This window comes from Pongo abelii, chromosome 10 (genome assembly GCF_028885655.2).
Source record: "Pongo abelii isolate AG06213 chromosome 10, NHGRI_mPonAbe1-v2.0_pri, whole genome shotgun sequence".
Classification (NCBI taxonomy): Eukaryota; Metazoa; Chordata; class Mammalia; order Primates; family Hominidae; genus Pongo; species Pongo abelii.
The window spans coordinates 9283346-9309956 of NC_071995.2; the positions used below are offsets into that span (position 1 = coordinate 9283346).

Here is a 26611-nt window from a genome sequence, read left to right on the forward strand (position 1 = left end):
GATAATAGGATTTAGGTAATCTTTTAAAAAATATCTCAAATCACCCTTCATTGAGAATCACTATTCTAAGAGTGGCAAAATTCTAATTTATCACTTTTTAACTTATTAGCCAATAAATTTTGCCATTTGGCAATGTCTGCAAACACTTTGGGCTATCACAAATAGGAAAGGGATGGTGCTACATCCCAGGTAGAGACCTGGGATGTTGCTAAACTCTTACCATGCACAGGGTAGCCCCCACAGCAAAGTATTATCTGGCCCAAAATTTCAGTTGTGCCAAGGCTAAGAAAGAATGGTTTAGAGAAACAATGCATCTAAGTAATTATTGTCAATGTCTGCTAACATCTCAGTAAGAGAGGAAGAGTGCTCTCTGTGAAAAGTACATGACACTACCTATATTATATTCTTGCCTACTGTACCCACCAAAAATGAACTTGAATCTGATCAAGCTTCTGAACCTCACTACTGGTTTATAGGAAACACAGAGGACTGAAAGTAGTTGCTTCTGGGGAAGTATTCACAAAATGAAGGGATTAGAGGGGAGATGTGCTCATTGTTCTTCATATTTTAATTTATAGTGTTATTTTTCTTGTTAATATATGTGTTGTCTGCAATTTAAAAGTTACTTATTTTCCTTCCCAGTCGTGGTAGCTTTGACAGAGCATAATGGCGGCGACCACGTCCACAGGGGTGCCGGCAAACTTGTCTGAAAAGCAAAGAGTTTTATCAGCTTCTGAAGAACCTGATCAATCCAAGCTGTATAGTGTGGAGGGAAGCAGAGGAAATCTGTGAAAATATCCCAGGATCCTCATCCAAGGGTGAGGGCTCCAGCCTGTACTACACTTGGACAGATGGCTACAGATTTTGCACCTAATTTCCAAAAGAAATTTCATGAAATAGTGATTCCAGCTCTGTTACGTACCATGCAAAATCAAGGTAATCAGCGTATGCAATCACACGCAGCTTCTGCTCTTACTGTTTTTATTGAAGACTGCCCCAAATCATTCCTAGCTCTATATTTGGATAGTATGGTAAAAAATCTACATTCTGTCTTGGTGATTAAGCTTGAAGAGTTGATTCAGAATGGAACTAAGTTGGCCCTGGAATAACTTGTGGCAACCATTGCATCAGTTGCAGATACAATAGAAGAAAAATTTGTCCCATATTATGACATATTCATGCCCTCACTAAAGCACATCATTGAGCTTGCTGTTCAGAAGGAACTCAACCTTCTGAGAGGAAAAATTATTGCGTGCATTAGCCATATTGGTCTTGCTGTTGGGAAGAAAAAATTTATGTAAGATGCATCAAATGTGCGCACCAGCATGGCACATGTATACATATGTAACTAACCTGCACATTGTGCACATGTACCCTAAAACTTAAATAATAATAAAATAAAATAAAATAAAAAAGATGCATCAAATGTGATGCAGCTCTTGTTGAAGACACAATCAGACTTAAATAATACAGAAGATAATGACCCTCAGACCTCTTACATGGTTTCAGCATGGGCTAGAAAGTGCAAAATTCTTGGAAAAGATTTTCAACGGTACCTTTCACCGGTTATCGAGCCTATTATTAAGACTGCTTCAGCTAAACCTGATGTTGCTCTCTTAGACACACAGGATGTGGAGAATATGAATGATGATGATGGCTGGCAATATGTAAATCTTGGAGACCAACAGCATTTTGGAATTAAAACTTCAGGACTTGAAGCAAAAGTAACTGCTTGCCAGATGTTGGTTTACTGTGCTAAGGAGTTAAGGGAAGGGTTTGTGAACTATACAGAACAAGTTGTGAAGCTGATGGTTCCTTTACTGAAATTTTATTTCCACGACAATGTTCGAGTGGCAGCAGCAGAGTCCATGCCTTTTCTCCTGGAATGTGCAAGAATTTGTGGCCCAGAGTATCTTGCACAGATGTCACAATTCATACATAACCCCTTAATCAAGGCTAGTGGTACTGAACCAGATACAGATGTGCTCTCAGAAATAATGAATTCTTTTGCAAAGTTCATTGAAGTTATGGGAGATGATTGCTTTAATGATGAATACTTGGAAGAACTGGGAGGAATACTGAGAGCAAAACTTGAAGGGCACTTTAAAAACCAAAAATTGTGACAGGTTAAAAGACAGAAAGAAAACTATGATCAAAAGGTTGAGATGTCTCTGCAAGATGAGGATGAATGTGATGTTTATATTCTGACCAAAGTATCAGATATTTTGCACACATTATTTAGGACTTATAAGGAAAAGATTTTACCAGGATTTGAACAACTACTTCCATTAATTGTAAATCTAATTTGTTCAAGTAGGCCATGGCTAGGCAGACAGTGGGGATTGTGCATATTTGATGACATCACAGAGCACTGCGGTCCAACTTCATTTAAATATGTAGACTGTTTTTGGTGGCCAATGCTACTAAATATGTGAGATAACAAGCCTGAAGTCAGGCAAGCTGCTGCTTATGGCCTGGGTGTCATGGCACAGTTTGGTGGAGATGATTATTGTTCTTTATGTTCAGAAGCTGTCCTACTGCTGGTAAAAGTTATTAAGTGTGCAAATTCCAAAATCAAAAAAAAAATGTCATTGCTACAGAGAACTGTATCTCTGCACTAGGGAAGATTTTGAAGTTTAAGCCTAACTGTGTAAATGTAGATGAAGTTCTTTCATACTGGCTATCATGGCTTCTACTGCATGAAGATAAAGAGGAAGCTATTCAGGCTTTGAGTTTTCTCTGTGACCTAATTGAAAGTAACCACCCAGTTGTAATTGGTCCAAATAATTCCAATCTTCCCAAAATAATCAGAATAATTGCAGAAGAAAAAATTAATGGGACTATTAACTATGAAGATCCCTGTGCCAAACGCCTAGATGATGTCATGCGTTAGGTACAGACTCCTGAAGATTTATGGTTGGAATGTGTATCTCAACTTGATGATGAACAGCAGGAAGCCTTACAGGAGTTGCTAAATTTTGCTTGAAGCACTTTAATATAATTTGAATATTATCTACCATAAAAGTAACTACAAGTAAGTGTTGTGAATAGATTTTATTATAAATCAGTGAACTGTTTTCTCTCTGCTAAGCTGTTTATATTTCTTCCCATGTTTCTCCAGAATTAGTCAATGTTAGTCCTCTGTTTATCTTGTATGTTTTATCTCCCAAACACAGACGTTGGTGATAACCTGTGCTTCAAGCTGTCTTACAATGTTTGTCACCTTTCGCCTAGTTGATGTGAAGTATATAAATTGTTGCTATTTGTTTGAACTATTATTGATGCTACCCAAGCAGTATAATTGATGTGAAGATGTCATGCTATCACGATATGCTAAGAGCTCATGAAAATAAGACAGAATTTCCAGGACAAACATCTTTGGAATTGTGAGTGAAGGATATAGTGGCAGGCTTGTCCCTCCTTGATTAATATTCTTGATATTTGTGGTGATGGGAGGATGCTGGAACTAGGAGAGAGTTTTGAGATATTGCAGAGGATGTCGGATGTATATAAACTTTTTCATAATGTTCTCCTGGGAACTGAGTGGGACCTATCCATATTCTAGTTCCCAAGGTATCCAGCTGAGAGTTACAGAACTTTTAAATTTCTTTAGCCAGACTGGTTTCTATTTTTTTAAGTTATCCAGGACTCCAAGAACCATAGTTACTGAAAAGGGATTCCTGATTCATCTAACATTGGTAGCATGTAACAGTGTTCGACAAATAGTAAGTAATCAATATTCTTGGGAGTCAGTGTTGTGTGTTTCAGCAGAGTATTATTTTGTATATGTATGCCATTTCCACCCTGCAAAGCAGTTCAGCAAGAAGAGAAGCTCTGATTATAGGGCTTAAATTGATTTATATTTCAAAGAATTTCCTAATATATTCTATGGTAGCACTGAAGAGTATTCTATTGTAAAAGTCAGAGGAAAGCAAAAGTAATTTTCTTTGAACGTGAAAAAGAAAGCAACTTTGAGAGTAGTCATTTAGCAGTAGATGTGCATTATTATGAGAAAACAGTTCTATAAATTCAGGGTTAATTATATTAATTGGAATGTCGGTCTCTAATGTCTAGCTTATTGTAGGGTAGAAAAGAGCTTTCTACTCAGCTAATCATTAATCATTGATCCAAAACTTAAATACATCTATCATTTCCTGGGGCTATTGTGAGTACTGTATATGTATTTAGCAAATATTTAAGACCTAGTAAGTGCTCAGTAAATTGTAGCTGTTACTGAAAAAGAAAAAATTACTTTTTTAAAAATATACAACCATAATCACACATACTAGAGAAGAAAATTTAAAACTGTAAGTAATTCTTAGGTAAAAATAAAAATAATGAAATCATCAAAAATGATTTGAACTTAAAAATTGTTAAGATTGTAAATTTGATATGTGCATTTTTTCATAATTTAAAAAATAAAAATAGTATAGAAAAACACCTGTGAGGAGGAAAGTAGTATTTAGGAAAAATTGTATAAATTTGAAAACATGGAAGTTTAACGTAAGTATTTATAACAAGATGCTAAGAAAAAGAAACAAAAGAGGTAGAAGAAAAAATATAATAAAAATAAATGATGAAATGAAAATCATTTAAAATAACATTAAAAATAAAGATAATTAACAAATCCAAAAACTAATGGGAAAAAAACACAAACACAACTAGGAATAAAAAAGGGGAAATAAATTATGATAGATTTATTTTTTCAAATCATAAGTGAACATATTTTTATGCCCTCTATTTTAAAACCTAAATTTAATAAGAAATATCTAGATATAGAAACTAACACATTATAGAAAATTCTTAGTAAACTAAAAAAGGAAAATTTTTTGACTTGATAAAGTATATCTCACAAAATGCTCCAGTTACTTAGTAGGTTTATGGATTAAGTTTTAAAAAGCATTCCCCAAAATATGCAAAATACACCCAGGAAGTCTACTATCATCTCTAATATTCAATTTGGAGATCTTTGCCAATCGAATAAAACTAACTAACTAATAACAAAAACCTCAGAAGATTAAGTTCAGAAAGGAAGCTAAAATATAACATTTTCACACAAAATGATCTTTACACAGAAAACACTTTTAAATAGCACAGAAAAGATACAAGAGACAAATGGGAACCCAAGAAATCATCTTGGGTAACAACAACATAAGAGGGAGGAAATGCAGAATTCTCAAGTCAGATAAAATTATTTTATATTCAGGAAAAATTTTATATTCTTTGAAGGTATAATATCTCTCAGTTTTATATATTTAGTAACAAAACATGGAAATATATAAAGCAAAAATGTACAAAGCAAAGAGAAAGATTAGAAAAAATTATGTTAACATTATCCACCACTATTCAGTAAGTGAAGTGAACATATATCAAATTTATCTATCTGCCAAAGCTGTATTTCAATATAAATTTGTTCATTAAATGACTTTTACTGAAATTTGTTTCAACAAGTCCTTTAGGTGATGCTGATGCCAGTTTGAGAACCAGTGCTCTGTAAGATGTAAGCCAGGCTACCCACTTTTGTACTTCTTTTTTAGTGTTCTTGTGTCAACTTAAATATTACTTCCTCAGGGAAACTTTCCCTGATCATTTAGTCCAGATTTTAGCAAACTTCTTTTGTAAAACACCATGGTCTCTCTCTCATATATTTTGTTATTTTTTAAATAATCTTTTAAAAATGTTAAAACCACTCATAGTTCACTGGCTGTATCAAGGCAGGCCTCTGTTTGATTTGCCTGCGGGCTGTGGTTTGCCAGTTCCTGATGCAGAGTAGTTAAATGGTCAGTATTTCACTGGCAGAGCACCTATCACAACTACAATAAAAAATTCTTTGTAAAATTATCTGTTTAATGTTTATTATCTCTATTATACTATAAACTCCATAAAAGCAGTGATAAAGGTGCCTCTCTACATCACCATTTTATTCCTAATACTGATGTAGACTATATAATTTATTGTCCAAACTTGGACATTTTTAGAGTGAAGTGGGATACTATTAACAGTTACAACTTGATAAAACGTATACACCAGGACAGATCTATGAAAATCAACAGTGTAGTTCACCCTACAGTGCTTAGCACAGAGATTCCTACATAGTAATTTCTTAGGGAATAGCTGTTGGAAGATTAATAGATAAATGAAAGAACAAATGAATAAATGAATAAGGTATGTAAAAAAATGATTGCTTCTCTTACCTGGCCAAAATAAGGGAGTCCCTGTTTGTAGGACATATCCATATTCTCAAAACTAATCTTCACCACTGATGAGTCTATGTATATGTACTTGGAGCCTGTAAGCTGTACACCTGCAGTCAATAAAGTATTATTGAGAAAATGTCACTTCCAAAAACAGCCAAACAGAGCTTCTGAAAAAAAAAAACCACAAAAGCTCACCATTCCTTCTAATATTTTCCCTTCCCTTTCCTAAGCAGTTTTAATATATAGGTACTTCAGATGTCTTTTATAAAGAAAGTTAATCAAGACGGCACAAAATGCTTGTGCCAACTGGTGTTGCTGCTTTTTATAAAATATCCAATTCACTTACCATTTCTTCATGATGGATTAGTAAACGTCGATTTCTCATTATTCCTAAGTGATTGTTTAACAACATTTCTTTTACTCTCTGCTTGCCTAAAACATATGCTTTAATTTATTAATAGTAAGAATTGTAATATATGTGTATTATTAAAAATGGAAATGCTTAAAAAAGAAAATACAAATTACCAAATATCAGATATCTCCAAGAGAACCAAAATTAGCATTTTAGGCTTTTTCCCACAAGTTCTATTTCTCTTTATATTTATCATTTATATTAATATGTTTGAGATTGTGTGTGTATATGTGTACATGCACACATACACTCAATATGTGCAAATGTATATGTAGTTTTACATGTTTTTTATTATTTTATAAAGTTTTTGTAAAACCTTATAAAAACTTGTATTTTTAATTGCTACATTATTTCTCATATAAATATGGACATGTTATCATGTAGCAAGCCCTTCCCTCCTTCCTTCCTTTCCTTCCTTCCTTCTTCTTCTTTCTCTTTCTTTCCCTTCTTTCTCTCTTTCTTTCTTTCTCTTTCTTTCCTTCTTTCTTTTCTCTCTCTCTCTTTCTCTCTCTTTCTTTTTCTTTTTTTTTTTCTTGAGATGGGGTCTCATTATGTTGCCCAGGCTGGAGTGCAGTGGTGCGATCATGGCTCACTGCAGCCCCAACCTCCTGGGCTCAAGTGATCCTCCCACCTTAGCCTCCTGAGTAGCTGGGACTATGGCTGCATGACACAACACCCAGCTAATTTTGTATTGTTTGTAGAGACGGGGTCTCACTATGTTGCCACCGAGGATGGTCTCAAACTCCTAGGCTCAAATAATTCTTCTGCCTCAGCCTCCCCAGGTGCTGGGGTTATAGGTGTGAGCCACTGTGCCTGGCTATTCTTTTATTATTTATTTAGTTCAGTATGACAAATATACTTAATTATCAATTAAATGTTTGTTTAATACTTGAATTTCCTCTGGATGTGACAGATACCTCTAAAACTTTGAAGACTGATATAAGTACACTAGTAATTTAATATTTCATGAACAGAAATTTTGCTGAAATATCAGTTACATATGCATAAGTTTAAAAGTACTATATTAACACAAAGTGGTCAGCACAGAAAAAAGCATTTCAAGGATTAAGACTTAGCATTTTGTGCTTTAGGAAGAAGGGGTATTAGGTCCAGGAGATACAAGAAATTAGTCATTAGAAATATTATTGGCCGGGCACGGTGGCTCACGCCTGTAATCCCCGCACTTTGGGAGGCCGAGGCGGGAGGATCACCTGAGGTCAGGAGTTTGCGACTAGCCTGGACAACATGATGAAACCCCGTCTCTCTATTAAAAATGCAAAAACGTAGTCGGGCTTGATGGTGGGCGCCTGTAATCCCAGCTACTGGGGAGGCTGAGGCGGAAGAATCGCTTGAACCTGGGGGGCGGAGGTCGCAGTGAGCTAAGATTGCGTCACTGCACTCCAGCCTGGGCAACAAGAGTGAAACTCCGAGAAAAAAAAGAAGGAAGGAAGGAAGGGAGGGAGGGAGGGAGGGAGGGGGGAGGGAGAAAGATTTTCCTGGATGACATAAAGATTTTTCACTGGATTTATTTTCAGAGGCTTAGTAAAATATTCTCCCCAAACTATTTTACTTCCCATGTTCTAATTCTATGCTCACCAAAAAAATTTTATAATCGACAACTACATGTCTCAATTATATTTAACTGTGGAATGATTAAGGAAAAGGAATATGCTTATATCTAAAACCAGATACTCCCATTATAAATCAATAAATTGGCATTCTTCTATTGTAGCCTTATTTGAATTTAATACTTTACCATCCATCAACATGTGTGTGAAAATTTTGGTTGATATATGAAACATTCAGAATTTGAATCAGATGAACCCAATGAAAAGCCCTCAGGGAAAAAATGATTGTATTAACATTGTATAGTTGGCAATCAGGTAACAATTCGAATGAGACAGTGATATCCATTGAGGTCTGGCTTCTTAAAGAGAGCATTACCTGTTCCGTCTTCTGTAACAAGAGCATGCACTTTGAGGAAACTCCAGTATCCTTCCCGATTTAACTCAAAAGCATCTGTGTTAATAAACTTGGAGACACAGCCATCTTTCCCTAACTGAAAAGAAAAATAAAAAAGTTATATTTTAAGAGAAGACTGTAAGAAATAGCTATAATAGGGAAAATGTGTGACCTCACTGAAGCAACTTTAAGAATATTGTATTGCCCAAGTTTTAGTTTTTTAAAATAATCCATTGTGTTTCTATAATTATATTTTTAGTTCATGTATTTACCTATAACTACATTTGAATTTTTAATAAATACTAACTCTTACAATATTTTGTTTAAAAAAACTCTTCATGGTGACATTATTTTGTTATTATACAAGATAATAAACACATCCATCGCTAGTCACATGTATTCACACATGATATTTGCAATTTTGGTAACTTCAGCCATATTCTTTTACAGTTTTGAAACTGAGTTTTATATTATTTAGTTACCATGCCTTGGACATTTATGTGACTATTTACACAGCAGTTAGGAACACAGGCTTTACAGTCAAACACCAGAATTTGAACCCTGGCTTTACCACTTATTACTTCATACAAAATGAAATCTTAATAAAGAGCTTGTAGAATTGTATTACATTAGATAATAACTGGAAAGTGTTTAGCACAGGGCCTGGCACTTAGTAAACATTCAGTAGGTGTAGATTTTTAAATTAGATTAGTTTAAATTTCTCTCAGTGTCAAGTGACAATGTCTCACTAAGTGAAATTTTTAAAGTGTCACAATCAGTAACCAAAATTAAACAGGAGGAATTGTCAAATATTTTTAAAATGTGGGATAAATTGTGCTCATAGGTTCCTGGACTATTATATTGGGGAAAAACTGAGTTCTTGTTCTACTCTTTCATCTTATGATGATATGAGGAATTCTAGTCCTCAAGATGTGGGTGAGATGTCAAAATCATGTGCCACTTCAGGGGGTCCTTGAAACTATAAGAAGGTCTAGAACCATTTCCAGAAGCTTAAAGGTCTAGAAAAATTTCCATTATACTAAAGGTAAATAATTAGATAAATTATTTAGTCCACACTCCTGCTTTACATGTGCATTTGATTTTTTTTTAACTTTTATTTTAGGTTCAAGGGTACCTGTGCAGGTTTGTTATATAGGTAAATTGTGTGTCATGGGGGTTTGGTGTACAGATTATTTCACTATCCAGGTAATAAGCATAGTATCCAATAGGTAGTTTTTTTGCTCCTCACCCCTTCCCACCCTACATGTACATTTTAGATTTCCAGATCTCTCAAATCTGCTGAAGGGCATCTATATAATATAGCCTTCTTCGATAATGCTTTCTGGGATCTACCTATCCTGTGTACTTGGCTTATATTGGTTTAGTCTCTTCTAGAGTGTGCATCTTTAAAGATTATGACTGCTTCATAAAGTGCAAAACCCATGAGGAGAGGTACCTGATCTGTCTTGCTCAACAATGGAGCTTCTAAATAAAATTATTCTTGCATATTAAAAGACCTCAATATTTATCTGTTGAATGAATTTGTGGAGAAAATTTTTGTATCCCTGATATCCCTAAAGATACAGCCCCACTAGTTATTTAAATATTTATATGATCTTGGTTGGGGTGCAGTGGCTCACGCCTGTAATCCCAGCACTTTGGGAGACCGAAGCGGGCAGATCACATGAGATCAGGAGTTCAAGATCAGGCTGGCCAACATGGTGAAACCCCGTCTCTACTAAAAATAGAAAATTAGTTGGGCGTGGTGATGCACGCCTGTAGTCCCAGCTTCTTGGGAGGTTGAGGCACGAGAATTGCTTGAACCTGGGAGGCAGAGGTTGCAGTAAGCCAATATCGTGCCACTGCACTCCAGCATGGGCGACACAGCGAGACTGTCTAAAAATATATATGTATTGACATATATTTATGATCTATTTTTGCTACACCCATGATCTCGAGCAATGTATTTTACCTCTTTCTGCTTTAATCCACTCATCAGTAAGGGGGTGATAATAGTACCCCCTCATAGGGTACTATTTGTTTTGAGAATCAAATGCACATAAACTACTTAGCTCAGTGACTGACACACAATAAGCATCCATTAAATGTTAGCAATTATTACAATTGTTACTATTGTTAGTGTTTATTGTCCAAATTTTTTTTTAATTTAAGAATTAGAAGGTTCTTAATTATTTCCAACCTAAAGTATTCTCTAAACAGGACAGGAATATATGACTCTGTGTGTGTGTGCACGTGTGTGTGTGTGCATACATGTGTGTGGATAAATGGTATCACACTATAGTATGGGGATTGCAGCTGGCAGTTGCATATTAGCCAGTCAGATCTGGCATGATTATAGCTGAAAGCCTTGCTACATCCTAGACCAGCCTGTTTGTGTCCATTTTCTGAATGTTGGTTCTCAAACCTTCCAAGTAGATCTTTTAGGAAATTCCTCCTTTGTCAGTTTGGAAAAGTTGATTCTTCTCTTTAGTGGTTAAGAACCTGACTGATAGGGTTCCCCATCTGGAGCTCCTATATACACTTATTTCCAGTGAGAATAGTTTGAGAGGAAAATAATTATGCATCTAATACTCTTGAATACACAGAAACATAATCATATCTCCCTGACTAAATCCACAAAGTATAAAATAAAGAACAGGACATATGTTCCCAGTAAATTGATAGGGTGTAGATTTTGATATGAAACCAAATGCATTTTTAATTACGAATCGAAATTTACTACTCAGTTTCTGATACTATAATTTGCTTTTTGTCAGTCAGTAGAAAATGAAACTTAGCATGACAAAAGAGGAATATAAAATTTACAAATACGAATAGAAATATAGAATAAAAGTATATATTTTAACTGTAAAGAGGGAAAAAAGAAGAAAGGAAGGTAAATGGAAGGTGAGGATAAAAGGTTAATGCAAACCTATTTATAATTTTGCTGATATACCTCTTACCTGAATGGTAAAATTTTTACAGAGTGAACTGATAAGATGAGCACATGAATGATAAGCCGTAGATTCTCTGCACACACTAAGTTGGACCTTCCCGTCCACAGGTTCACCATAGGTATATCTAATAGAAGAATATAACAACAACACAATTACAGAGGTCAAGGTCATTTTTAATCTGTATAGGGTTTTGAAACCTTTATTTAGTAGCTGAAACCAGCACTGTAACAACATTTAAATAGCTAGTTACCATAAATTTTATTTTCTGGAGGAAATCTAAAACAATGGTACTGACTAAAATTGAGTTGAATGCTTTAGGCAAAGATATATTTTAATTAAAAAGGTTGAAATAGGCATGTAGAAGTCATATATCTAAGTCACTAAAATACAATGTAAACAAAAAAATACATGTCATTTCATTAAAAATAATATTTTTTGTATACTGATAGCAATGGAGTATTGAAAAACAAAAAATAAAATAAAATAACATTTTGCTTCTTTTAGTTTTTTTGTTTTTAAACTGCTATTATGAGCATATTTTATGGTTTTTACTTTTAAAATGTAAATTATATTTATTTATTTATTTATTATAAATGCTATTTCAAGCCATCAGATTTTGGGGTAATTTCTTTTTTTAGTTTTTTTTTTTTGTTTTGTTTTGTTTTGGAAAGGAACAAGTAAAACTGTTCATTTTTTTCTTATTATATTTTAAGTTCTGGGATACATGTGCAGAATGTGCAGGTTTGTTACATAGGTATACATGTGTTATGGTGGTTTGCTGCACCCATCAACCTGTCATCTACATTAGGTATTTCTCTTAATGCTATCCCTCCCCTTGCCCCAACCCCCGACAGGCCCCGGTGTGTGATGTTCCCCTCCCTGTGCCCATATGTTCTCGTTGTTCAACTTCTACTTCTGAGTGAGAACATGTGGTGTTTGGTTTTCTGTTCCTGTGTTAGTTTGCAGATAATGATGGTTTCCAGTTTCATCCATGTCCCTGCAAAGGGACACACAACTCATTCTTTTTTATGGCTGCATAGTATTCCATGGTGTATATGTGCCACATTTTCTTTATCCAGTCTAACATTGATGGTCATTTGGGTTGGTTCCAGGTCTTTGTTATTGTGAATAGTGCTGCAATAAATATATGTGTGCAGGTGACTTTATAGTAGAATGATTTATAATCCTTTGGGTATATACCCAGTAATGCAATTGCTGGGTCAAATGGTATTTCTGGTTCTAGATCTTTGAGGAATGGCCACACTGTCTTCCACAGTGGTTGAACTAATTTACACTCCCACCAACAGTGTAAAAGTGTTCCTGTTTCTCCACATCCTCTCCAGCATCTGTTGTTTCCTGACTTTTTAATGATCGCCATTTTAACTGGCGTGAGATGGTATCTCATTGTGGTTTTGATTTGGGTTTCTCTAATGACCAGTGATGATGAGCTTTTTTTCATATGTTTGTTGGCTGCGTAAATGTCTTCTTTTAAGAAGTGTCTGTTCATATCCTTCGCCCACTTTTTGATAGGGTTGTTTGCTTTTTCTTGTAAATTTGTTTAAATTCCTTATAGATTCTGGATATTAGCTGTTTGTCAGATGGATAGATTGCAAAATTTTTCTCCCATTCTGTAGGTTGCCTGTTCACTCTGATGATAGTTTCTTTCGCTGTGCAGAAGCTCTTTAGTTTAATTAGATCCCATTTGTCAATTTTGGCTTTTGTTGCAATTGCTTTTGGTGTTTTAGTCATAAAGTATTTGCCCATGCCTATGTCCTGAATGGTATTGCCTAGGTTTTGTTCCAGGGTTTTTATGGTTTTAGGTCTAACATTTAAATCTTTAATCCATCTTGAGTTAATTTTTGTATAAGGTGTAAGGAAGGAGTCCAGTTTCAGTTTTCTGCATATGGGTAGCCAGTTTTCTCAACACCATTTATTACATAGGGAATCCTTTCCCCATTGCTTGTTTTCATCAGGTTTGTCAAAGATCAAATGGTTGTAGATGTGTGGTGTTATTTCTGAGGCCACTGTTCTGTTCCATTGGTCTATATATCTATCTGTTTTGGTACCAGTACCATGCTGTTTTGGTTACTATAGCCTTGTGGTATAGTTTGAAGTCAGGTAGCATGATGTGTGATGTCTCCAGCTTTGTTGTTGTTGTTTTTTTTTTTTTTTTTTGAGACAGAGTCTCACTCTGTTGCCAGGCTGGAGTGCAGTGGTGTGATCTTGGCTCATTGCAACCTCCGCCTCCCAGGTTTAAGTGATTCTCCTGCCTCAGCCTCCCAAGTAGCTGGGACTACAGGTGTGAGCCACCAAGCCCAGCTAATTTTTGTATTTTTAGTAGAGACACTGTTTCACAATGTTGGCCAGGATAATCTCAAACTCTTGACCTCAGGTGATCCACCCACCTCAGCCTCCAAAAGTACCAAGATTACAGGTGTGAGCCACCTCACCTGGCCATCCAGCTTTGTTCTTTTTGCTTAGGAATGTCTTGACCATATGGCTCTTTTTTAGTTCCATATAAAATTTAAAGTAGTTTTTTTCTAATTCTGTGAAGAAAGTCAATGTTAGCTTGATGGGAATAGCATTGTATCTATAAGTTACTTTGGGCAGTATGGCCACTTTCATGATGTTGATTCTTCCTATCCATGAACATGGAATGTCTTTCCATTTGTTTGTGTCCTCTCTTATTTCCTTGAGCAGTGGTTTGTAGTTCTCCTTGAAGAGGTCATTCACATCCCTTGTAAGTTGTATTCCGACGTATTTTATTCTCTTTGAAGCAATTGTGAATGGGAGTTTGCTCATGATTTGGCTCTCTGTTATTGGTGTATAGGAATGCTTGTGATTTTTGCACGTTGATTTTGTATCCTGAGACTTTGCTAAAGTTGCTTATTAGCTTAAGGAGTTTTTGAGCTGAGATGATAGAGTTTTCTAAATATACAATAATGTCATCTGCAAACAGAGACAATTTGACTTCCTCTTTTCCTAATTGAATACTCTTATTTCTTTCTCTTGCCTGATTGCCCTGGCCAGAGCTTACAATACTCTGTTGAATAGAAGTGGTAAAAGAAGCCATCCTTGTCTTGTGCCAGTTTTCAAAGGGAATGCTTCCAATTTTTGCCCATTCAGTATGATATTGGCTGTGGGTTTGTTAGAAATAGCTCTTATTATTTTGAGATAAGTTCCATCAATACCTAGTATATTGAGAGTTTTTAGCATGGAGGAGTGTTGAACTTTATCAAAGGCCTTTTCTGCATCTATTGAGATAATCTTGTGTTTTTTGTCATTGGTTCTGTTTATGTGATGGATTACATTTATTGATTTGTGTATGTTGAACCAGCCTTGCATCCCAGGGATGAAACTGACTTGATCGTGGTAGATGTGCTGCTGGATTCGGTTTGCCAAGTCAAGTTTGATGTGCTGCTGGATTCGGTTTGCCAGTATTTTATTAAGGATTTTTGCATCGATGTTCATCAGGGATATTGGCGTGAAATTTTCTTTTTTGTGTGTGTCTCTGCCAGTTTTTGGTATCACGATGATGCTGGCCTCATAAAATGAGTTAGGGAGGGTTCCGTCTTTTTCTATTGATTGGAATAGTTTCAGAAGGAATGGTACCAGCTCCTCTTTGTACCTCTGGTAGAATCCAGCTGTGAATCTGTCTGGTCCTGGACTTTTTTTGGTTGGTAGGCTATTAATTACTGCCTCAAATTCAGAACTTGTTATTGGTCTATTCAGGGATTCAACTTCTTTCTGTTTTAGTCTTGGGAGGGTGTATGTGTCCAGGAATTTATCCATTTCTTCTAGATTTTCTAGTTTATTTGGGTAGAGGTGTTTATAGTATTCTCTGATGGTAGTTTGTATTTCTGTGGGATGAGTGGTGATATCCCCTTTATCATTTTTTATTGTGTCTATTTGATTCTGCTCTCTGTTCTTCTTTATTAGTCTTGCTAGCGGACTATTTTGTTGATCTTTTCAAAAAACCAGCTCCTGGATTCATTGATTTTTCGAAGGGTTTTTTATGTCTCTATCTCCTTCAGTTCGGCTCTGATCTTAGTTATTTCTTGCCTTCTGCTAGCTTTTGAATGTGTTTGCTCTTGCTTCTCTAGTTCTTTTAATTGTGATGTTAGGGTGTCGATTTTAGATCTTTCCCACTTTCGCCTGTGGGCATTTAGTGCAATAAATTTCCGTCTAAACACTCCTTTAGCTGTGTCCCAGAAATTCTGGTACATTGTGTCTTTGTTCTCATTGGTTTCAAAGAACTTCTTTATTTCTGTCTTAATTTCATTATTTACCCAGTAGTCATTCAGGAGCAGATTGTTCAGTTCCCATGTAGTTGTGTGGTTTTGAGTGAATTTCTTAATCCTGGGTTCCAATTTGACTGCACTACGGTCTGATAGGCTGTTTGTTATGATTTCCATTCTTCTGCATTTGCTAAGGAGTGCTTTACTTCCAATTGTGTGGTCAATTTTAGAATAAGTGTGATGTGGTACTGAGGAGAATGTATATTCTGTTGATTTGGGTTGGAGAGTTCTGTAGATGTCTATTAGGTTAGCTTAGTCCAGAGCTGAGTTCAAGTCCTGAATATCATTGTTAATTTTTTGTCTTGTTAATCTGTCTAATATCGACAGTGGGGTGTTAAAGTCTCCCAATATTATTGTGTGGGAGTTTAAGTCTCTTTGTAGGTCTTTAAGAACTTGCTTTATGAATCTGGGTGTTCCTGTATTGGGTGCATATATATTCAGGATAGTTAGCTCTTCTTGTTGCATTGATCTTGTTATCATTAAGTAATGCCCTTCTTTGTCTTTTTTTATCTTTGTTGGTTTAAAGTCTGTTTTATCAGAGACTAGGATTGCAACCCCTGCTTTTTTTTTTCTTTCCATTTGCTTGGTAAATCTTCCTCCACCCCTTTATTTTGAGCCTATGTGTGTCTTTGCACATGAGATGTGTCACCTGAATACAGCACTCTGATGGGTCTTGACTCTTCATCCAATTTGCCAGTCTATGTCTTTTAATTGGGGCATTTAGCCCATTTACATTAAACATCAACATTGTTATGTGTGAATTTGATCCTGTCATTATGATTGATGCTAGCTCGTTATTTTGCCCATTAGTTGATGCAGTTTCTTCATAGTGTCAATGATCTTCATATTTTGGTTGTTTGTGTAGTGGCTGGTACCGGTTGTTCCTTTACATGTTTAGTGCTTCCTTCAGGAACTCTTGTAAGGCAGGCCTAGTGGTGACAAAATCCCTCAGCATTTGCTTGCCTGTAAAGGATTTTATTTCTCCTTCACTAATGAAGCTCAGTTTGGCTGGATATGAAATTCTGGGTTAAAAATTCTTTTCTTTAAGAATGTTGAATATTGGCCCCCACTCTCTTCTGGCTTGTAGGGTTTCTGCAAAGAGATCTGCTGTTAATCTGATGGGCTTCCCTTTGGGGTTAACCTGACCTTTCTCTCTGGCTGCCCTTAACATTTTTGCCTTCATTTCAACCTTGGTGAATCTGAAAATTATGTGTCTTGGAGTTGCTCTTCTCAAGGAGTATCTTTGTGGTGTTCTCTGTATTTCCTAAATTTGAATGTTGGCCTGTCCTGCTATGTTGGGGAAGTTCTCCTGGATAATATACTGAAGTGTGTTTTCCGACTTGGTTCCACTCTTGCCATCACTTTCAGGTACACCAATCAAACATAGGTTCGGTCTTTTCGCATAGTCCCATATTTCTTGGAGGGTTTGCTCATGCCTTTTCATTCTTTTTTCTCTAATCTTGTCTTCAAGCTTTATTTCATTAAGTTGATCTTCGATCTCTCATATCCTTTCTTCCACTTGATCAATTCGGCTATTGACACCTGTGTATGCTTCACAAAGTTTTCATGATGTGTTTTTCAGCTCCATTAGGTCATTTCTGTTCTCTAAACTGGTTATTCTAGTTAGCAATTCCTCTAACTTTTTATCAAGGTTCTTAGCTTCCTTGCATTGGGTTAGAACATGTTCCTTTAGCTCAGAGGAATTTGTTATTACCCACCTTCTGAAGCCAACTTCTGTCAATTCATCAAACTCATTCTCTGTCCAGTTTTGTTCCCTTGCTGGGGAGGAGTTGTGATCCTTTCGAGGAGAAGAGGCATTCTGCTTTAGGGAATTTTCAGCCTTTTTGTGCTGGTTTTTCCTCATCTTTGTGGATTTCTTTTTTTTTTTTTTTTTTTTGACGGAGTTTTGCTCTTGTTGCCCAGGCTGGAGTGCAGTGGCACAATCTCAGCTCACCGCAACCTCCACCTCTCAGGTTCAAGCAATTCTCCTGCCTCAGCCTCCTGAGTAGCTGGGATTACATGTGTGCACCACCATGCCCAGCTAATTTTGTATTTTCAGTAGAGACGGGGTTTCTCCATGTTTGTCAGGCTGGTCTCAAACTCCTGACCTCAGGTGATCCACCTGCCTTGGTCTCCCAAAGTGCTGGGATTACAGACGTGAGCCACTGCTCCTGGCCATCTTCATGGATTTATCTACCTTTGGTCTTTGCTGTTGGTGATCTTCGGATGGAATTTTTGTGTGGTTGTCCTTTTTGTTGATGTTGATGCTGATGTTATTGTTTGCTTCTAACACTCAGGCCTCTCTTCTGCAGGTCTGCTGGATTTTGCTGGGGGTCCACTCCAGACCCTGTTTGCCTGGGTACCACCAGTGGAGGCTGCAGAAAAGAAAAGATTGCTGCCTGCTCCTTTCTCTGGAAGCTTCGTCCCGGAGGGGCACCCACCAGATGCCAGCCAGAGTTCTCCTGTATGAGGTGGCTGTTGACCCCTGCTGGGAGGTGTCTTCCTGTCAGGAGGCACGGGGGTCAGGGACCCACTTGAGGGGGCAGTCTGTCCCTTAGCATAGCTTGAACGCTGTGCTGGGAGATCCACTGCTCTCCTCAGAGCTAGCAGGTAGGAACATTTAAGTCTGCTGAAGCTGTGCCCATAGTCGCTTTTCCCCCAGGTGCTCTGTCGCAGGTAGATTGGAGTTTTATCTATAAGCCACTGACTAGGGCTGCTTCTTTCCTTTCAGAGATGTTCTGCCCAGAGAGGAGGAATCTAGAGAGACAGTTTGGCTACAGCGGCTTTGCGGCTCTGCAAATATAACTGGGCTCCAATTATATTTATTTTTAATTACATGGAAGTACATAAATATTTTTTCATTGTTAAAAAATTTAGACCTCTGGGGGCAGGGCATAGCTGAACAAAAGGCAGCAGAAACTTCTGCAGACTTAAACGTCCCTGTCTGACAGCTTTGAAGAGACTTGTGGTTCTCCCAGCAAGGAGTTTGAAATCTGAGAACGGACAGACTGCCTCCTCAAGTGGGTCCCTGACACCCGAGTAGCCTAACTGGGAGGCACCACCCAGTAGGGGCCGACTGACAGCTCATACAGCCAGGTGCCCCTCTGAGATGAAGCTTCCAGAGGAGGGATCAGGCAGCAACATTTGCCGTTCTGCCATATTTGCTCTTCTGCAGCCTCCGCTGGTGATACCCAGGCAAACAGGGCCTGGAGTGGACCTCCAGCAAACTCCAACAGACCTGCAGCTGAGGGTCCTGACTGTTAGAAGGAAAACTAGCAAACAGAAAGGACATCCACAACAAAACCCCATCTGTATGTCACCGTCATCGAAGACCAAAGGTAGATAAAATCACAAAGATGGGGAGAAACCGGAGCAGAAAAGCTGAAAATTCTAAAAATCAGAGTGCCTCTTCTCCTCCAAAGGAACGCAGCTCCTCACCAGCAATGGAACAAAGCTGGATGGAGAATGACTTTGACAAGCTGAGAGAAGAAGGCTTCAGATGATCGGTAATAACAAACTTTTCCGAGCTAAAGGAGGATGTTTGAACCCATCTCAAAGAAGCTAAAAACCTTGAAACAAGATTAGACGAATGGCTAACTAGAATAAACAGTGTAGAGAAGACCTTAAATGACCTGATGGAGCTGAAAACCGTGACACGAGAACTACGTGACGCATGCACAAGCTTCAGTAGCCGATTCGATCAAGTGGAAGAAAGTAATTGAAGATTAAATGAATGAAATGAAGCGAGAAGAGAAGTTTAGAGAAAAAAGGGTAAAAAGAAATGAACAAAGCCTCCAAGATATATGGGACTATGTGAAAAGACCAAATCTACGTCTGATTGGTGTACCTGAAAGTGACGGGGAGAATGGAACCAAGTTGGAAAACACACTTCAGGATATTATCCAGGAGAATTCTCCAATCTAGCGAGGCAGGCCAACATTCAAATTTAGGAAATACAGGGGACACCACAAAGATACTCCTTGAGGAGAGCAACTCCAAGACACATAGTTGTCAGATTCACCAAAGCTGAAATGAAGGCAAAAATGTTAAGGGCAGCCGGAGAGAAAGGTCAGGTTACCCACAAAGGGAAGCTCATCAGACTCACAGAGGATCTCTCGGCAGAAACCCTATAAGCCAGAAGAGAGTGGGGGCCAATATTCAACATTCTTAAAGAAAAGAATTTCATATCAACCCAGAATTTCATATCCAGCCAAACTAAGCTTCATAAGTGAAGGAGAAATAAAACCCTTTATAGACAAGCAAATGCTGAGAGATTTTGGCACCACCAGATCTGCCTTACAAGAGCTCCTGAAGGAAGAACTAAACGTGGAAAGGAACAACCAGTACCAGCCACTGCAAAAACATGCCAAATTGTAAAGACCATCGATGCTAGGAAGAAACTGCATCAACTAACGAGCAAAATAACCAGCTAACATCACAATGACAGGGTCAAATTCACACATAACAATATTAACCTTAAATGTAAATGGACTAAATGCTCCAATTAAAAGACACAGACTGGCAAATTGGATAAAGAGTCAAGACCCATCAGTGTGCTGTATTCAGCTGATCCATCTCAAATGCAGAGACACACATAGGCTCAAAATAAAGGGATGGAGGAAGACCTACTAAGCAAATAGAAAACAAAAAAAAAAAAAAGCAGGGGTTGCAATCCTAGTCTCTGATAAAACAGACTTTAAACCAACAAAGATCAAAAGAGACAAAGGAGGCCATTACATAATGGTAAAGGGATCAATTCAACAAGAAGAGCTAACTATCCTAAATATATATGCACCCAATACAGGAGCACCCAGATTCATAAAGCAAGTCCTTAGAGACCTACAAAGAGACCTAGACTCTCACACAATAATAATGGGAGACTTTAACACCCCACTGTCAACATTAAACAGATCAACGAGACAGAAAGTTAACAAGGATATCCAGGAATTGAACTCAGCTCTGCACCAAGCAGACCTAATAGACGTCTACAGAATTCTCCACCCCAAATCAACAGATTATACATTCTTCTCAGCACCACATCGCACTTATTCCAAAATTGACCACATAATTGGAAGTAAAGCACTCCTCAGCAAATGTAAAAGAACAGAAATTATAACAAACTGTCTCTCAGACCACAGCGCAATCAAACTAGAACTCAGGATTAAGAAACTCACTCAAAACCTCTCAACTACATGGAAACTGAACAACCTGCTCCTGAATGAGTACTGGGTACATAACAAAATGAAGGCAGAAATAAAGATGTTGTTTGAAACCAATGAGAACAAAGACACAACATACCAGAATCTCCGGGACACATTTAAAGTAGTGTGTAGAGGGAAATTTATAGCAATAATGCTCACAACAGAAAGCAGGAAAGATCTAAAATTGACACCCTAACATCACAATTAAAAGAACTAGAGAAGCAAAAGCAAACACATTCAAAAGCTAGCAGAAGGCAAGAAATAACTAAGATCAGAGCAGAACTGAAGGAGATAGAGACACAACAAATCCTCAAAAAATCAATGAGTTCAGGAGCTGGTTTTTTGAAAAGATCAACAAAATTGATAGACCACTAGCAAGACTAATAAAGAAGAAAAGAGAGAAGAATCAAATAGACGCAATAAAAAATGATAAAGGGGATATCACCACCGATTCCACAGAAATACAAACTACCATCAGAGAATACTATAAACACCGCTACGCAAATAAACTAGGAAATCTAGAAGAAATGGGTAAATTCCTGGACACGTACACCCTCCCAAGACTAAACCAGGAAGAAGTTGAATTGCTGAATATACCAATAACAGGCTCTGAAATTGAGGCAATAATTAAGAGCCTACCAACCAAAAAAAGTCCAGGACCAGAAGGATTCATAGCCGAATTCTACCAGAGGTACAAAGAGGAGCTGGTACCATTCCTTCTGAAACTATTCCAATCAATCGAAAAAGAGGGAATCCTCCCTAACTCATTTTATGAGGCCAGCATCATCCTGATACCAAAGCCTGGCAGAGACACAACAAAAAAAGAGAATTTTAGACCAATGTCCCTGATGAACATCGATGCAAAAATCCTCAATAAAATACTGGCAAACCGAATCCAGCAGCACATTGAAAAGCTTATCCACCACAATCAAGTGGGCTTCATCCCTGGGATGCAAGGCTGGTTCAACATATGCAAATCAATAAATGTAATCCAGCATATAAACAGAACCAAAGACAAAAACCACATGATTATCTCAATAGATGCAGAAAAGGCCTTTAACAAAATTCAACAGCACTTCATGCTAAAACTCTCAATAAACTAGGTATTGATGGAACTTATCTCAAAATAATAAGATCTATTTATGACAAACTCACAGCCAATATCACACTGAATGGGCAAAAACTGGAAGCATTCCCTTTGAAAACTAACACAAGATAGGGATGCCTTCTCTCGCCACTCCTATTCAACATAGTGTTGGAAGTTCTGGCCAGGGCAATCAGGCAGGAGAAAGAAATAAAGGGTATTCGACTAGGAAAAGAGGAAGTCAAATTGTCTCTGTTTGCAGATGACATGATTGTATATTTAGAAAACCCCATCGTCTCAGCACAAAATCTCCTGAAGCTGATAAGCAACTTCAGCAAAGTCTCAGGATACAAAACCAGTGTGCAAAAATCACAAGCATTCCTATACACCAATAACAGACAAACAGAGAGCCAAATCATGAGTGAACTCCCATTCACAATTGCTTCAAAGAGAATAAAATACCTAGGGATCCAACTTACAAGGGATGTGAAGGACCTCTTCAAGGAGAACTACAAACCACTGCTCAATGAAATAAAAGAGGACAAAAACAAATGGAAGAACATTCCATGCTCATGGATAGGAAAAAACAATATCGTGAAAATGGCCATACTGCCCAAGGTGATTTATAGATTCAATGCCATCCTCATCAAGCTACCAATGACTTTCTTCACAGAATTGGAAAAAACTACTTTAAAGTTCATATGGAACCAAAAAAGAGCCGGCATTGCCAAGACAATCCTACGCCAAAAGAACAAAGCTGGAGGCATCACACTACCTGACTTCAAACTGTACTACAAGACTACAGTAACCAAAACAGCATGGTACTGGTACCAAAACAGAGATATAGACTGATGGAACAGAACAGAGCCCTCAGAAATAATACCACACATCTACAACCATCTGATCTTTGACAAACCTGACAAAAACAAGAAATGGGGAAAGGATTCCCTATTTAATAAATGGTGCTGGGAAAACTGGCTAACCATATGCAGAAAGCTGAAACTGTATCCCTTCCTTACACCTTACACAAAAATTAATCCAAGATGGATTAAAGACTTAAATGTTAGACCTAAAACCATAAAAACCCTAGAAGAAAACCTAGGCAATACCATTCAGTACATAGGCATGGGCAAGGACTGCATGACTAAAACATCAAAAGCAATGGCAACAAAAGCCAAAATTGACAAATGGGATCTAATTAAACTAAAGAGCTTCTGCACAGCAAAAGAAACTACCATCAGAGTGAACAGGCAACCTATAGAATGGGAGAAAATTTTTACAATCTACCCGTCTGACAAAGGGCTAATATCCAGAATCTACGAAGAACTTAAACAAATTTACAAGAAAAAAATCAAACAACCCCATCAGAAAGTGGGCGAAGGATATGAACAGACACTTCTCAAAAGAAAACATTTAAGCAGCCAACAGACACATGAAAAAATGCTCATCATCACTGGCCATCAGAGAAATGAAAATCAAAACCACAATGAGATACCATCTCACACCAGTTAGAATAGCAATCATTAAAAAGTCAGGAAACAAAAAGTGCTGGAGAGGATGTGGAGAAATAGGAACAGTTTTACATTGTTGGTGGGAATGTAAACTAGTTCAACCATTGTGGAAGACAGTGTGGCGACTCCTCAGGGATCTAGAACTAGAACTACCATTTGACCCAGCCATGTCATTACTGGGTATATACCCAAAGGATTATAAATCATGCTGCTATAAAGACACATGCACACATATGTTTACTGCGGCACTATTCACAATAGCAAAGACTTAGAACCAACCCAAATGTCCATCAATGATAGATGGACATATACACCATGGAATACTATGCAGCCATAAAAATGGATGAGTTCATGTCCTTTGCAGGGACATGGATGAAGCTGGAAACCATCATTCTGAGAAAACTATCGCAACGACAGAAAACCAAACACGGCATGTTCTCACTCATAGGTGGGAATTGAACAATGAGAACACTTGGACACAGGGAGAGGAACATCACACACCGGGGCCTGATGTGGAGTGGGGGAGGTGGGAGGGATAGCATTAGGAGATATACCTAATATAAATGACGAGTTAATGGGTGCAGCACACCAACATGGCATATGTATACATATGTAACAAACCTGCACATTGTGCACATGTACCCTAGAACTTAAAGTATGATAACAAAATTTTTAAATAGGTAGAAAGAACAAAGAACAAAATTGCTTGTAAGGAATAACAGTAGATTCCTCTGGGCTACGTTTTATGACAATTTCTCAATTTCATCTTCCAAATTACTAATTCTCTTTTAAGCATCATCCATCCTTCTAGTCAGCCTTTCTATACATATATTTTTAAGTTAATAATATGCTTAATTCCAAGGTCTTTAATTATTTTTAAAGTTACACTATTGACTCATATCTGAGTAAATAAATTTTACTTATTTCTTAATTTTTTTCTGATTGATGTTCAACAGTTTTCTCAGGTATATATTGCTCTTTTTTTTGTTTGTTTAATACCTTGATTTCAAGTCATTAGAATCTTCAACCATTTAGTGATTCATGCTTATGTTTTGGGATTCCCAGCTGGCTTATCCTAGAGTGCTTTATTTTGCTTATGCAATGCTTCTCCAGGACACAGGGGCCAACACACAGCCACTGTGATAGGGAAGTACCCAGACATTTGGGCTTTGGGGATTTCTGCTACTCAGGGGATTTTCCAGCAATGCTGGCAATTCCCTGCCTCTATGACCCAACTACAATGAGACTTTTCAGTCTCTGCCTTTTCTGTATTCTCCCACTCCAACTCTGGAGGTGAAGCACAAGGTAGTGGCATCAGAAAGTTAGCCATGCTTCTTCTTGACTCTTAAAGACTTCCAGCCTAAAGTAGACTAAAGGAGGACAGGCAAAGCTTTCACCTTAAAGTTTGGCATGGAATTTTAGATTACTGTAATGAAGCTCTCCTAATAACTAGAAATTACCAGGTCACTTTTTATTTTTAATTATGCAAAATTAAAAGGAAAAATAGTACACGTGAGTCAGGGAAAGAATGAATTCTCACATCAGGTCTGAGGAGACAAAGTTTTATGTTTGCACCCTGGCTCTCTCTGCTGGTTATATAAACTCTGCGAATGTTGCTTAACTTAGTGACAAGAAGAGGGGAAAACAACCTGACCTGCTTCACTGCTACTCCTGACACACATTAATCCTCACTATTTGCCCCTAAGTCCCTGTCTGCCCTTAGTATCCTCCATACTGTGCCCCGCCATTACCCTAGAGCCACTTGTAACTCTTATAGCAGCTTTCTCTGTGATACATCTTGAGCTTCAGTTTTCTTTTATAATCATGTAATACATAAAGATTGAATTGAGAAATCATCATAAACAGAAGATATTGTCCAATGGAAATTTCTGAGAGATGGAATGTTCTATGTTTTATGTCTATGCTCTCCAGTTCAGTGGCCACTAGTCACATGTGACAGCTTGAAATGTGGCTAACGCAACTGAATATTTAGTTTTAATTAAAACTTAAATAACCACATGTGGTCACGGCTACTGTATTGGCTGGTGCAAAACAATATGTTATCTTATGATGTAAGAAAGACAGTAGTCAGTTGTCTTAAACTGTTACATAAAACCACGTGTCATAACATGCATTAAAAGAATCATAGATGTGTGGAAGAATTCGTAAAATCAGCAAAATAATTTCACACCTTCTTTTTCCCTTACCGTCTACACATTTACATTTTACTTCTTTTTAGCCATCTATCCCATTCTAATATCTTTCTATGAATACATTATTCTATTGTGTACAGTTTCAACTTACAAGGCGCAGACATTCACTTTGAATTCAGAGTCCACAACTAAGATATTTTCTGGTGCATACACAGTCATTTGAAATTTGGGTAACACTGCCAGTAAAAAAAAATATATATTATATTATAATGTGTATATTATATATTATTAACAGAACTATTATTAACATAAATACATATTAACATAAATACATTCATACAAAACAATTGGTTCTCCTTTACAAACCATCGACTTTTGCTTATGTTTGCCATTAATAAACAGTGTGAGGAGGACACTGAAGTGCCTAAGACTGGATTTTGGAATTGGATAGAAAAATGCATATTTCGAATTCCAAATTCATCACTTTTCAGGTGTTGAACTTGGGAAAGTGTTTCTCAATATCTTCATCTTTAAAGTAGTAATAATGATACTACAATAGAAATTTTATGAAGATTTTAGGAGAAAATATAAAGGGACTAATGGCTAACATATGACTAATGTTAATTCCATTCTTCTCATAAGAAGTGCTTTACATCCCAGAAACTATCATATAAAATAGAATCCAGATACTACAAAAGGAAGATAGAATAGACAGCCTAGGTTAACAGAGAATTGCAGGAAGATTATGGGCTGAACTAGGAGATAAAAATCAGAGTAGATGGAGAACCCTAAAATAGTAACAGAGGACAAGGAAAGAGGAAAGGAAGATACTCACT

General features: G+C 37.2%; 1 protein-coding gene and 1 pseudogene across 1 annotated transcript in view; one reads left to right on the forward strand and one right to left on the reverse strand.

Moving 5' to 3' along the window:
• LOC129049297 (ovostatin-like) overlaps nt 1-26611 on the reverse strand; it is a 51750-nt gene that overhangs the window by 15671 nt on the left and 9468 nt on the right. Inside the window, exons 5-8 of the mRNA XM_063711976.1 lie at nt 25927-26011; nt 11535-11652; nt 8554-8668; nt 6195-6304 (exon numbers count right to left, since the gene is read on the reverse strand). Coding sequence (XP_063568046.1) covers nt 6195-6304; nt 8554-8668; nt 11535-11652; nt 25927-26011 — 428 coding nt within the window. The remainder of the gene's footprint in view (nt 1-6194; nt 6305-8553; nt 8669-11534; nt 11653-25926; nt 26012-26611) is intronic.
• On the forward strand, nt 667-2986 carry LOC103891969 (ran-binding protein 6-like; annotated as a pseudogene).